At 41.6% G+C, this 14,863-nt stretch overlaps 1 protein-coding gene across 4 annotated transcripts; it reads left to right on the top strand.

Annotated features, from left to right (window-relative positions):
* Nucleotides 1-758: 758 nt before the first annotated feature.
* LOC135503481 (EF-hand calcium-binding domain-containing protein 5-like) lies at nucleotides 759-14,262 on the top strand. Of its 4 annotated transcripts, none has more exons than XM_064797097.1 (20): nucleotides 759-842; nucleotides 1,709-2,397; nucleotides 2,609-2,765; nucleotides 3,063-3,356; nucleotides 3,666-3,765; nucleotides 4,126-4,335; nucleotides 4,835-5,281; nucleotides 5,495-5,614; nucleotides 5,835-6,040; nucleotides 6,220-6,376; nucleotides 6,766-6,914; nucleotides 7,099-7,227; nucleotides 7,486-7,658; nucleotides 7,900-8,128; nucleotides 8,311-8,564; nucleotides 9,421-9,435; nucleotides 11,740-11,966; nucleotides 12,109-12,335; nucleotides 12,538-12,634; nucleotides 12,888-14,262. In XM_064797097.1, exons 2-20 carry the CDS (start codon nucleotides 1,736-1,738, stop codon nucleotides 13,169-13,171), a joined length of 4,137 nt encoding a protein of 1,378 aa, XP_064653167.1. In that variant the 5' UTR covers nucleotides 759-842; nucleotides 1,709-1,735; the 3' UTR covers nucleotides 13,172-14,262. The 4 variants fall into 4 exon arrangements, with proteins under 4 accessions (XP_064653167.1, XP_064653158.1, XP_064653184.1 ...); XM_064797088.1 differs by lacking the exon at nucleotides 9,421-9,435 and adding an exon at nucleotides 8,954-8,968; XM_064797114.1 differs by lacking the exons at nucleotides 4,835-5,281; nucleotides 9,421-9,435 and adding an exon at nucleotides 8,954-8,968.
* Nucleotides 14,263-14,863: the final 601 nt, after the last annotated feature.

Here is a 14,863-nt window from a genome sequence, read left to right as displayed (position 1 = left end):
CTGACGCCTCTCGACGCCAAAGTTGGCGGCCAGTGGATCCCGGTCAGAGCACACCTGCCCAGAATTGGCGTCCAGTAGCGTCTTTTCCGCCACTTCCTGGGCCATGCAGCGTGAAATCATGTGACATCAAGACGCAAGAAGATTGACCATAGCCTCGCCGCCGACGCCAAGTCAGGCGGCCATCCGTAGCACACCTTGCTTCTCCTTGCGTTCAAACGCGACGACACGCGTCAAAAATCAAACATATTCAGCCCGCAGCACACCAGCCGCCAACTTCGACGTTCACAGGCGTTTTTTGCCGCAAGAGTCCTGAACGCCTGAAAAATCCCTAGTCTACTACGAACGGCGTCGGCGAACGCGACTTGACGCCAATTGGCGTTTAGTTGCGGCAAAAAACCCGCCTGTGAACGCCGAAGTTGGCGGCTAGTGTGCTGCGGGCTTAACATGTTTGATTTTTGACGCGTGTCGCCGCGTTTGAACGCAAGAAGAAGCCAGGTGTCAAAAACCAAAGACCAGAGACAAGAAAACTAGAAAGACATAACGTCTCCTAGGGGGGTTTACAGTAGCACCAAGAAACATTTTATTGAAGGACAAAAATTCCCTACAACATGTATGTAAATATTGGCCGATTGAAAATTGGCGGGAAACATCAGTGTGGCATCGGCATTAAATCATATCACGACGCATTTTAGACGTAACCGGAAGATATCAATTAAATGGTTTCCGTTTGCGCATGCTCAGTAAGTGTGAGCACCTAGCAACAATCAACAACCAGTCTTCGATTTGTTGGCGATGTAGTAGCAGATATTCGTTGTTTATCACGCAAGGACAGCCAAAGAAAAGTGAGCATCTACGAAAACTGAATACTGCTTATGTAGACAGCATATATTTGACCATCATTTGATGCTGGTATATGTGGGTTTCTTCCACGAAACGAATCAAATCTGTTCAAAATTCTCATTGGTTTTTGCGTTAGTTTTTTTATGTTTTCATTTCACTGACACTGACAGTCAATGCAGTCACTGGACACTCTGACTGAGTGACTGACTGTGATTCCACTGCAATTCATAGACAGTTGAAAAAGTGCGGTGCAGTCACAAGGAGTACTTAGTTCTACTCCGCTCAGTCATGGAGTGATTAGTGAATGTGAAGTCTGCGAGACAATGTATTGTACTGTCTATGGCTATGCATGTAACAATGGTAACAGATATTGATTGTAATGTTTTGTATGTTCAGTCACTCGGCCAAAAGAAAGATAGGCCTAGGTCCCGATATTTGTAGATAATGTTGTGCAGTAATGTATTGCCACTTCTGCGTTATATCCCCATTTACGTCATTACTTTAATGCCCATTAGTAAATAGTAGACATCTCTCTACTAACACCCTCTATCACAATCAAGAACATTAGTTTTGGTCCAAAGTGGTTGTTTCTATTCCGTTGTTTGGACTCTCTCATCAGGGACACCTTTCTCTAGTTAAAGACAGCACTTGCCAGATCCAAGGGGTGTCCTTTATTAATAGAGAGGTTCTACTGCAGTATAAACAGCTTGGTTTGGGCTCAATGATATGATGAGGACTGAGGTGAGGTCCATTGCGTTCGACATTCTTGAAATAATGCAGGTGTGGACAGAATGGAAGAGAAAAGTATATCTTCTTGTTTATGCTGTCACTTTTTATCATTTTGAATCTCTCTTGTTCGTTTTTTAAGGTGATAGAATCCAGGAGTGGTGCCAAGATGTCTGAGGTGGGCATAATGTCTCCTGTCCCAGTGGGGTCACTGGCGACCCCAACGCCCCCTGGATCAGGCAAACGAATCACTATGTCACCACAAAAGACCCCAGCGTCAAGTCGTCCTGGGACAAGCAAGACTGGTGCTAGCCTAGGTCTAGGAGTTCCAGAATCAAATACAGAAATATACAGTCCGGTTCCAGACTATTTGAAACCTCTTGTACGAAATGCTGTCAAAAGATGGAAAAAATTCCATGAGCAGAAAGTCATGGCAAAAGTTGTGGACTTGAGAAACAACAAAAAAGAGTACACAAAGAATTTAAAATCAAAAGCCAAGCATATGGCTAAGAAAATACCGATGGAGCTTCTTGCAAGAGACTGGCTGAACCACAGTAAAGCTACTGTTGAGACCAGGGCATTCCTTGTGGACAAGGTGATGCCTCTTGTTGTGCTCGGTACAGAGAAACTCTTACAGGAGGTAGAGAGCCGAGGCCTTGCTAACAAAGAGGAGCCGGATGCTAATTTCAATCCTTTAAACTTCCTTGCCAAGTACCTGATGCGGAATAATCCTCGGTATAGTAATTTCATGGAGGCGTCTCCGTACATGAGGGGGATGAGAGAAGTGGCGGAGGAGCTGAAGGCTGAATTGTTTGATTATGAAGACAACAGGTGAGTTCATGGCTCTGGAGCGGGCTTAGCTACTTTGGGACAGGTTCTGAAGGTGTTTTTGTCTGTTTTTGTCTCGATCGGATGAACATAACAGGTAAAATGTTTGAAACACTGACTAGTCGCTTGGTTAGAATGCCAATGGACCAATGACATGAATGAGTAGGTATATCTTGACTAAACCTTTTACTTCTTGTTTTGTTTATCATTCAAGGCTCGCCAAATTAAAGGCAGACGCCAAGAGGAAGAGAGAAGAACGCGAACAAGCTCAACGTATGAAGGTAGTTGAAAAAGAGAGACGGGATGAAAATCTGAGGAATCAATTCTTGGAATGGAATGTCGGTTATGAGGGCATGGTAGAGGTGGCATTGGTAGGTATATTATGCACCCTCCCGATAATTCCTCACCTTACATCATCTACCACATGATACCACATCTATGGAACTAAATTTTTCATCGCTTGACTTTATCATAAAATTCAAGGCAAGTGGTCAGCCAGTACTCACTTCTGTCTTTATTCTTTGTTGGATGAGGAGTCGTGTACTCATAGACCAGTGGTTATCACTCACTGTTGGCTACCACGCAATAGAGAAGAAGGGTTCAGCAGGGTCTGTCAACTCCACTATAAAGTCTGCAAACATTTACACACTTTCATCTTTCCCTTGCAGCTCCAGAGTGCACTGAGGTCATTTGCAGAGGTTGCAGAACAATATCCCGATGAACTAAAAGAAGCGGCACAGTTCAGTCACACGCTCGAACCTACCGACGAAACAGGCAGGATGCTGTCACTCAAAGAGTTCTGTCAGTACCTGAACAAGTTCATCGAGGAGATGCCCAGTGATGTGTTTGACCAATTCATTGTTCACTTGTCGCGCTGTGCCCTTGCTTACAGAGCGTCCAATGAGAGAGACTCAAGGAAGGCTGTATTGACCAACTTGTTCATGTCTTGCGACCACAGTGGGGTAAGTCTTCTTTGCCAAATGCGATGAGATTGACAACAAGCGATAAAAGTACTTACAAAACTTCATGAGGAAATTGTTCAATATTATTTTTCGTAAGAAAACATATTCTGTCTTAATGTTTGATGGCCAAATATTTGTTGTGAAGTTCTGTGTTTCTTACAAAAGGTTGACCAGGGGTTTTTTCGGACAATTTCTAAATAGATAACCAGGTGTTTCCATCAGTTCTAAGTCAGCGCTCGTGGAACAAAGAGAACAAAGAGTTAATGTCTGTCATGACGTAGTTTTGAAATTCAGCATCTTTCATTTCAGATTGGCCTCCTTGATCGACATCGTATTCTCAGCTTATTTGAACAGTTTTACGACAAGGCTAGCGATATTATGAAGTTCTCGCTACGCAACCCAAGACGATGTAAGTACTGAGTCAGTTAATGGACGTAGTGGGATAGTGGTTAGAGCTTAACAGGCTCATGTTTTAAAAAGGAGGTACCGGGGGTAGTTGATTAGAATGTCGTAAGGCAACCTGCGGTTGATATCAAACACAGTGATTACCGATTTACATGCAGTCGAACAACCTTTTTGTCATACATACAAGTTAGGATTATAATCGCGGGTCAGAGCGGTTAAAATCACTGGCTGTGGGGTAAAATCACTTGTTTGTGGGGCGCACTTAATGAACAGATGACCGCTGTGCTGTTGTCTGTTCCTAACATCTGTTGGCGTTCTCAGATAGGTGTAATCTATTGACATGATTGAGGACTCTCATTTGCAGGGCCTGTTGTTGAGTTAGATGAAGAAGACAGTGCATACAGTGATGATGAGGATGAACAAGACATTGATATCGAGGAGCTGAAGAGGCTGCAAGAAGCAGAGGAACAGGCACTAACTGAGCGGAAGGGTTCAGCATCGTCGGTCAAATCAGCGGGATCGGCAAAATCGGTGAAATCGGAGAAAGGCGAAGAACCAGATACTGAAGAACCAGGTACAGTATTTCTTCACTGTTTCCAAAAATAATATTGCTGCGTTTTTTCAGTTTTAACATTGTTTAATTATTGATTATCACAGGATCAGTAAAGATATCTGTGAAAGCTGAATTGCTGTTATGAAGCATTAACAAAGCATGCATGATCAGCGAGGCAGAAATTGCTTCTTCGATGTGGCAGTGTTGGCTTTAGCTGTAGTTGGGAGTAACTTGCCAGAGTGACTCAGATTCATTGCCTCGGCCATTTTCTGGTTTGGTTTACTGCTTCATGCAAAGGCTTAAGGGTGATGGCTTTTCTTCGTAGGCATTACAGAAACTGCCTGTTAGCTTGCAGTTATAAAGTGGTGTGAGGCTTTTGTTGTTGCTCTTTGCCTATGATCATGAAGTTACAGAATAGAAAATGATGCCGTTTTATTGCCATCGGAGTTCGACCACAGAGCAGTGAAATTTGAAACGCCTGTCTGAAATGTTTTTTTATACCATCCTGTCAAAATAACAGAAAAGCAATCAGAAGATACTGCTCAGAAAACTGACGTTGCAGAAAGCCAGGAAGTCTTGGATGAAGAAAAATCAGACGAGCCTAAAGATGTTAAAACCGAGGAGACTCAGGAGGAGGAATCTTCTAGCAAAGCAGAGGAAGAGAAGGAGGGTACTATTGCTGCCCAAGAAGAGGCAGAGGCTAAGCCAGATGAAGCAGAGGTCCAGGGCGAGGAGGCTGAAGCAAAGCCTGAGGAATCTGAGGCCGTGGTTGATGGGATTACTGATGCTGAGCAGGAGCCGGGGGCAGCTGATGCGGAGAAATCCGATGAACAAAAGCCAGCTGATGCAGTGGATGCGGAGGTGAAGGAAGTGGCAGCCGTTGATCTTTCGGAGAAAGAGAAAGCAGCAGAGGAGAAGGAGGAGAAGGACGTTGATGAAGTAGGAGAGATTGCTAAGCTTGATGAAGGTATAACAGCTTGTGTTATAACTATCTGTCTGGCACTTAGTTTTGCTTTGCAAACCTACAACTGTTTATGATAGTATTCATATGTAGCCAAAAATTATTACGGTAGATTACATCTTGAAACACTTCTGATGAATGTTTATAGTAAACCTGTGATAAATACATTTAAAAAATGCTTGTACATATCAGAAACTGATAACTTTTCTCTACTTTCAGAAATCAAAAAGGCTGAAAACCAAGATGACATAGAGGGTGAAGGTGTTCCACCAAAGACCACGCAGACTGGTCGAGGCAGCGTCTCCTTTGCTACTGGCACTGTCTATGAGCGGGAAAAGAGTAAGTTTGAGACTTTTCAACAGGTCCTTTTTAAAAGGGGATTATAGTCGGGAGCTAAGGGGTCAAATTGTTAGTCTTCAGTGAATGATTTGGACAGTTAGGGAACTGGTTCACGTTTCCTCTTACCAGCACGACGAATATTTTCGTTGTACTGGTTTGGGAAGTCTTTAAGACCATGTCAATTTCAAAGGTTCCTAAAAGTTTGTTATTTTTGTTTCAGCACAACATTCTACCTTGTCCTTGTCAAGGAGTCAGTCGCAAGCCTCTGCATTTGATGAGAACAGCCTGAATGTCTCGCAGTTCGTGCAACTGACTGAGACCTTCTTAGGAGACTATCCCACCTCGCAGTCATTTGAGAGGCTGACTGGGTTCATTAGGGATAGATATGCAGAGACAGATGAGGAGAGAATGAAGAGAATGACGAAGGTATGTGTTCTGCTGGTAAAACAGGTTATCGCTGGGTTCGATGTTTATCCCAAGTCGCTGTGATCACCTGTTCTTTGTGACCATTAAAAACAAGCAATTCTTGTTGCGTGTGATCACGATCGTAGGTCACAGCTATTTAAATCGGGACGCTTTGATAAAAAAGCTATTTCTTGTTTCAGGCACGAAAAGAGGCTCTCTCGGCCAAGAGAAAGCTGACGGCTGACGCTCTGTTTGAGAAGTGGGACAACGACGGCTCTGGTTTCCTTGACGATGAAGAAATTGAGCCGGTCATCGAAAAGTACAAGGGAGGCATGGAAACAGCTGCTCTCCGTAAAGGTCGGTCTCGATTTCGAGTTGCAAGTTTCGTGTGCTGAACAATTTGCAAGATAAACGTGTCTGAAACCCTTCCGTTATGGAGCATTTTCTCACTCGTACTTTTTCTTTAAAAATCACATAAAATGGATACCACAAAAAGATCACGAGAAGTGGGTCCTCGATGGTATTGAAATCATAAATGTTTGGAATAGATGTACCCACAGTCTCCACTGCTCATCAACAAAGCTGACCCTCAATCAACTCACAGACAAAAATTCACCACTTCTTACGCACTTGTCTCTCAAATCAAAAACAACAGGTTTTTGCTCACGTGCAAAGGGAATGTAAACCTAAATCAATTGAGAACCAGGTATATGAAAAATAATCTCAAACGCACTTTCGAACTTCAGCCAAGAAGAAGATGGAAACACACTACAATCATACTGACAACAAATTCTCAAAGAAGGAGTTTCGTCTATTCCTATACGCCATCGCAGAAAATGTGCCCGGTGATGAAAGCTTTGAATTTTTGTGCGAATATCTCTCACTCAGCATAGATGTAAGTATTGCGTTACGTCATTTGTAGGTTTTTGAAAAGGAAAAAAATTGCAGTGACAAATACCTTGCACTCGTAGACCTCCCATTGGATTCATGTTGTCAATCTTCATTTGAATGTTACCTATGGTATAGATTTATGTAAGTGTGATGATGCAAGTATAAGTTTTGATCTCTTCTCTGTACAGCGTACCTATGCAGAAAGGATTCGTGGTGAAGCACGAAAGAAATGGCTCCAGCAGATCGTTGGTTCGGCCGAAACAAGTGGTGCAAATATGGAAGCGGTCTATCGTCAAGTCTTCCAAGCTTTCTACAAGGTGGGGAAAACAATATATACCATCAAATATATCACCCTATGTATGTATGTACATTAGTGTCAATGCCTTGCACATCACCATTGCCTTTGCCATTTAAACATAGCTCCTTTGCGATAATGTTCCTTAATCGTCTTCTGTTAATCATACATGATTGTGCAGACTTTCAAGTTGAATACATGTGCCATGATGTTTTTTACTATGAAAATCAAACACCTGCAAAAATTTAGCGGCTGACACTATTCTGTCTTAAACTCGTAGGATTCCGAAACACATGGCGATGGAAAGAAGATCAGCGTGAATATTGCCATGATCGAGCAAAATGATGTCGCACCTGATAGAGGCCGATTGATGTTGAAATATGTGGCGGCCACACCTGAGGATGCCCCATTCATGATTGGTACTGTCATGTTCAAGGATATGAGGGGAATCAGGTAAAATTAGTTTTGATGTTGTGTTTCTTCTTGGGAAGATTGAGGATGTATGCAGTCACTTGTTGGCATCGGGCTGTCTATCTCGAAAATACTTCAATTTTATGATCCGATTAATAAAACTGCAGTAAATAAAATTGTTTGAGGAGCTGTAGAGTTCAACTTGAGAAATTGTTGGAACAAGAAGTACCTTTTTTTTGTATTGTGTGCAGGGAGTACTTACAGCTAGCTTTCTCATTTTCAGTTTTGCTGCCATCGAGAGTGGAAAACCCATCCATGTGCCTCGCGTCAACAACCATGGAAACATCATGTTCTGGAACCCCAACCGACCAGAGGAGGAGCGCGAAGGATCACTTATTGTCATACCCTTGAAAGATCGTCAGAAGCGGGTATTCGGAGTGATGAGTATCGACACATTGAATGACCCACACACCAAGGCTATCTTCATTACGCATGAGATTCAGTTCTTCCAGGTAAACTATGATCAATCAATCAGTCAGTTAATCGATCGATCATTAATCAATCAATCAATCAATCAATTCTGACCACTTGTTATTAGCGTCCAAATCTCGCAAGTTGCTGGCCTTTGAAAATCAAAACAGACTCCAGAAAGGTTAGCTTTCAGTGTATTGAAATATGGTATCTTTTTCCACAGGGCATTGCCAAGGCTTTCAGCATTGCTTACCACCATGTAGACATAAGGCGAAAGACGCTGAGGATCGTTGAGAGCGCCGTGTCCTGGATGCACCGCCGATGTCCGAACATCCACGATATCGTCTTCTACATGGTCGAGCCGGACAACAAGGCGTCCGATTATGTTCTGAGGAAGATGCTCCAGACTGATGAGAAGGGACACCCGAAAATTGCAGCAACACCGCCACGGTTAGAAAGGAAAGACAATCTCTTCAGGTAAACGCATATTTTTGCTTCGATGCAAAAAGAATCATATCATGGTTGAAAAACCATCCTCTCTATTGACTGTAAGGAGATTTTGGTGGATAGAATATCAAAGTTGCAGACACCCTCTATGATATTGGCTACCTGATTTGTTCCCTGTTTAAGTATTCCTTAGTTATTGTTCTACAAATGTAGATCATTTGAGTGTCACCGGTACCAATATTTGATTGTTTTATCACCTTGGCTTTTGTGTCAATGACCTGTGGTAGCATAGAAGTCATACCATTGTTACTGCCTTATGATGATCCTGTAGTAAGTGTATCACTTGAAGTAATTAGTCCATTGTGTTGATAGATCCCATGGATGATACCCGAGTAACCGTAATTGACTTGTCTTTTTAGTCATGGATGGGGAAGGTATGTTTTGTCATGCTCCAGTTCTAGCGCTAAATACCCCCATCCCTTCCTCCTATGGCTGCGGTTAAAGGCAATACGATTATTGCTGTATTTATATGCAGACTGTTGAAGTAGCCAGGCCTCTTTAAGTTACCTCGAATACACACCTTTCTGGCATGAAGAGAAAGCTGGATGTGTCCCAAATGATGTCGTGAGGAACTTTATACCAGAAGGCGGCAGTAGTAAACAGTCCAATACATAATAGATTTCCAACCCTCATTCCCACATGTCAATTTCATCTACAAAAGGTTCAATTGTATTGGACCGCTGACTACTACTCCCACCTTTTGGCAATTATTTTCCACATTGGGAGGCCTGGTACTGTCACTGTAGCTTGAATCTCACTTGTACTCCGTAGATTTCAGTCCCAACTAATGATAAATATCCTTGCATTTATTCATGTACGTGTTTAGGCCTCCACTCGGAAGGTAATTCATTGTCGATATATTTTGTTCTATCGTTACGTCCAATGTTGCCTTTTGATGCACAATCTTTGATGCATTTGTTGTATTTTGAAGTCTTTAATTTTTGTTTAATTCATCATCGATTAATTGAGGTGAGGATGGATTGCCATGCAGTTATGTGGTCCCAATGTTGATTAAGAAAAAAACAAAATATCAAATTGATGATCAAAAGCGCAAAACCTGATTTTATCAAAGAATTGGATTTTCCATGTCTTCTAACTCAATTTCCCCTCAAAGATCGAGAAAATGAGGTACCACAACCACACATCTATCTAGAGCCCAACATGCTCTAGCACCACACTAAATGTATCTATTTGAATCAGTGGTAAACACCAAGCTAGCAATGAAATTCAGTCGCGATGAGTGCAGTTGGCACACAGTGACACAAGACCTTTTTCGAACAGTTGGCAGCGAAATGGTTAATTTCGTTAAAAACTGAAAAATGTACGGTCCTTTCACGTGCCTGTACATATAGATTTGCTGCTTACAATATCCTCCGGAATACTGACCAGTAGTTTGTCTGTCCTATTCTGTAGATTCCCTGCCCCATCCCACCCCTATAACCCATAGTTTGATAGCTAAGCCTCGAGTCCTTACTTAATAAGAATTGGTGGTAGCATTATAAGCAATTGCCGTTGATTATTCAGGAGGTTTCTCCAATACTGAATGAGTGAATCAACCCTTCTGCTGCTAACTTTTTTGTTGGTTTGATTCATTTCAGGATCTACTGGTGGATTCTCTTCTTCTTATTTGGGTATTAATTTCTTCTTTGATAATCCAATATGGAAACAAATTTATACATTGTATTTGTAACCTTTCACTCAGAATCCCCTAAACAAAAATATATGTACGTAAGCTAAAACCCAACAACCTCCTCTGCCCCTACTCAATCAATATCATCAAAATGTTCACACACTCGATCTTTACCTCCTTCCTATGAACAGTTTTAAACTGCAAGATTGCCCAAAATAGTAATTGTCATTGTTTCCTACCAAATAAACAGAAGATTAATAAGTCGTTTATTTTTATTTTACAGGGTTTTTAAGGACATAGTAAGCCCCATCTCGATATAAACCACTTTCACATGTCACAAAAATTATCATACATGTAAATGACTCAATTACCCCTCCACAATATATAATGACTGCCTGTTGTTGCCCAGCATGATCCCCACTGACAGTGTTTTCACAGATGGCTTATATACATGATAAGACAAATTTCATGATAGAAATCACAGTTTAGCACTAAACTTTCAGTATAATTGCATGCTCCTGGACCCAGACTTATTGAGAACAGCGTCAAATTTGTCTAATCCAGTCAAAAGTCTGAAGGATGTTCAGTTTATTTTTCCAACAGATTAATTGAATCTAAAAAGATTTCAGTGAACGAAAAAAAAGTTCTGATGGATTACATTGTTCTGAAATTCGTAACAGTAGTAAAATCATTTAGGCAAAATTCCAGTCTCCTTCATTATTTCAGCATAGAATGATTGCAGAAATAACTGGAATCAAAATCTGAAAATAACACAAAAATAATGGAGCTGTATATACAGTACCAAATAAGCGTTTGTGGGTGATGCTGTTCTCAGTACAGGGATACAAACAATGTTTTATTATGGGTTTGATATCATTATCTTTTTCAGCATTGCCACATTTTTTGTCTTTCATTAGTTTCAATGTTTCTATTCACTATTCTATTGAAGTGGTTGCAATGTGTATCTTTTCGCACAAGAACTGCAATAGTTCTCTACATTATGTTGTATTGCCCCACTCTGGGTTTTCGTCCACGTTGTCAAATGTCACGTCATGGCCCACACCCAAGATGGATGTCCTATCAAAGAAGATACAGTTTACTGTGTGATATTTGTCTTCTCTCTGATGCAAGATAGCTAGATGTTTCAGTCTGAAAACATGTTTCCAGTCTTATCCAGTCTATATTGCATCAGATGCTGGAACAGTTTTTGTAGAGATGTACCTGGGCTGTGTCAGCCACTGTAAACTACCAAATTTTCGGTTACAGTTACTATACTACTGTAATATATCTTTGTCAATGCTATTTAGCCAGTTTGGTGTGTCTGTTCCACATGGGCCAATAAGACGTAATATTGGCTTTTGTACAGGCACTCCTTAACCGGCGAAATGTCGTCTGGACTGAAAAACAGAATGTTATAATATCAGAATTAGATGTTTGTTGTAGGATATGAGCGTGTATGAGACATGCGAGAATTTATAAGAACGTTTCATCATTAATTGTATTTTTTCATTTCAGGGACTATCTTTTCAAGTGCGTGGACAACTCTGAGAGCGTCACAGCAGATGCGTACGGGGAACGCCACCTGGCCATACCGCTCAGAGATAACAATGGTGTGGCAGTAGCAGTCGTCGACATAAGTATCGGAGCGCTAAAGAAACTGCCTAAGATTGAGAATAAGGAAATGATGAAGATGTTTAAGCTGCTGCAGATGGCTTACGCTGAGGTCTGCAAGGAATCAGAAGGTATGGCCATTTGCAAAATGCCGGCACAATCTGATAGAGAGATTGAAATAAAGCAGCATATGGCAACAATATGGCCATCAATGCACTGCCACTGTGTCAATCTGTCCATGTCTTTCATCAAATACATCTCTTTATGTTACAGACTCAGGTGCGTTAGATTCGAAGAACGTGGAGGTTATGTTCGATCACCTCATGCTGATGGACCTGAGGGAGAACGTGTCCAAGCTGGACGGCCGTGCCTACGCTGAGTTGCGGAGCTATAAGGAACCACCAAAGATCATCCATGACATCATCCAAGCTGTGCTCAGTATCTTCTATCCTGAGAAGGCACAAGAGGGTGTCTTTGGTGAATGGGGCGGATGCAAACAGGTGAGTAATAAAAGGGGGGCTGGCAGGAGCTAAATGTAGAGGGTCATATTAGTGGTATTCAGGTGACTATTTATGCAGGGAACTTGATCTGGCTTGACTATAGTCCATTCAAAAATGTTTTGTCCACATCATTTAAGGCTTTGGAGCATGAACTACTGGTTCGATTTCTTTCAAGCAAATGATTTCAATAATTTCTTTTCAGTTTGTTGATACGAGCCTAAGCAATGCAATAATGAAGTATGACCCTACCATTACGGAAACACTCATCCCGGCAGAAGTTATTGCGGAGCATCTCAATGGTACGTAAAACCTATAACATTGAAGCAATTCTAAAGTAATGACAGGTGGCCAGTGTGCCCTTCCAACTCTAGTCAGCATGTTGCCACTTGCATTTGAGGGAACAAGAACAATTTGGTGTCTCACTCAATTACTTACATTGAACCCTTTCAAACGGACCGCCACAATCGTGGGTGACCTAGAGACCATTGGCAATCATGTTAAAGGTTTCTGAAAAGTCTGTGAAATTTTTAAAACTTTTATTTCCTTATACAGATGTGCCACATGGTGCTGTAGCCAAGCATGGGTCAATCCCGGCTCAGTACCTCTACAACTGGGTCTTTGTCTGCCTCTCCCTCATCGAGCACACAGGCAAGATGCGCAAGAACAAGGTCCTTCCACCTGTGCAGAGCAGTACGCCGCCGCCACCCACTGACGCCGAGGCTAAACCGGAGGAAGATACAGCAGAAAAACAGCAACAAGAACAAACTGAAGTTGCGGAGCCAGCTGAGACAATCGCTGACTCTGCAACTGCTGGAGATGAGCAAGAGATCGAGTAGAATGAGGAGGTACATTCCACATCTGGACCCAGCTTGTTCAAAATCAGTTTTGTCACCACCACTGGCATTATCTTAACTTGGCATAATGGGTGATATGAATAAAGAGTAGTAAATGCTTTTATCTAAAACTCCATGTACATTTACACTTGGCCTTTCTGTACAAAATTGAAGTAAAAGCATTTGCTAGTCTTTATTCATATCACCCAATGTCTGAGGGCTCAACTGATGCGTGGTCATTATGTACAAACACCACCAACTTGAGCCAGGTTTCATGTACACCCTTCAGGGGTGAGACTTCGTAGAAAATTATTCATTGGGTGTGTACAAATACTGGCCCTGGCACGATTGTCGGGATGACAATCCCACATCAGAATAGAGATCTGATGAGCCTCGGTGTGGTATATTAAGGCACATTTTCTCAAAATATCTCCTTATGCCATAAATTTGAATTTGCTCATTGTCTGACTAGGGATTAATTTGGTCAGTAGTCTTGTAAATTTCTGTGATAAATAGAAGCTATTTTGTATCTTCTTGTTGAGTTTTGAAGTATTTTATCCTAATCCATCCATTCCAAATTTTAGGTTGATGAGTGATTTAACACTAAGAGACACTTGCCTGTTAATTTTTAAGGACATCACCACTCACTCTAGATGTTAATTGTCTCTTTATAAAATTTTATTCAAAGTTTTGAGGACTGTGGTAGTGAGGTTTGATATCCACTAAGGTTTGATATCCACTTGGCCAAATTGTCATTTGGAAAATAGTATACTCATGATCAAAGGGCCTGCAGGCCTAAAAAGTTGAAACATTTTGTACATGTATAGATTTTATTATACTTTATCAAGGCCAGATAAAAAAATAGGGTGGGGGTTCGTTAGGGACAAGCAACAACTAATTTTTTATCAGGCCTACTAAGCATGTTAAGTCACTGCTTGTCTGGATGATCATGTGCAAGTATCCCAACAGAATGATATGTCGGTATAGTTATGTACATGATAGATGATGGTTGACAGACAAGGAAGTGTTAAACTGTGTCAAGGTTGTATATTTTGTACAAAGTTCTTTGCCAAAATAAATCAAGTAAATGTGAACCATGAGCTTTCTTTAAACTCATTTTAACAATCCAAAATGGTTTGGATTTCGATTAAGACAGATTGTTCTGAAAATTTGAATGGGTGGTCCTGACATTTTGACCAGAGTTCTCCCTGGCAATCAATATGGATCTGATGAGCTTGATGTGCTGGCCAGACACAGGCTGTCACACGGATAGGGATGGGTTTCCTGATGAACTGTCTGCATGCCTGTCCTGGCAGGTTGGTCGGGTTGTCCTGAAAATGAAATCAGCTGGTCTTGCCATGACCTAGTCCGGTTCTGAAAATCAAGATGGTTAAATCAGTCAAGATTGTTAAGTTGGCCAAGACACCAGCTGCCACTTCAAGCTTGATGAGCAAGGAGACTATCTTACAAGCATGACGGGCTGTCCTAGCAGTGCAACCTTGACAATCAAATAAGCTGGCCTGATGCCTGGTCATTGTGATATAAACCAAGATGGTTTGTCTTGACAATGACAAGGTGGTCTTTCCCGAATATGAAGACTGAGTTTCCTGACAAACATCATAGGCTGTCCTTGCATAAGCTTGACAGGGCAGGTTGTCTAGTCAGGTAATAAAGTTAAGTTGTGGGACATGATTA

This window comes from Lineus longissimus, chromosome 2 (assembly GCF_910592395.1).
Source record: "Lineus longissimus chromosome 2, tnLinLong1.2, whole genome shotgun sequence".
Lineage (NCBI taxonomy): Eukaryota > Metazoa > Nemertea > Pilidiophora > Heteronemertea > Lineidae > Lineus > Lineus longissimus.
Note: the sequence above shows the minus strand (reverse complement) of the source record. Positions and strands in the feature narration are given on the sequence as shown.

Coding starts and splice junctions, on each gene's coding strand:
- LOC135503481 (XM_064797097.1), top strand. CDS start 1,736: ATGTCTGAGGTGGGCATAATGTCTCCTGTCCCAGTGGGGTCACTGGCG. Junction 2,766..3,062: donor GCATGGTAGAGGTGGCATTG/GTAGGTATATTA, acceptor TTTCCCTTGCAG/CTCCAGAGTGCACTGAGGTC. Junction 12,336..12,537: donor AATGGGGCGGATGCAAACAG/GTGAGTAATAAA, acceptor ATTTCTTTTCAG/TTTGTTGATACGAGCCTAAG.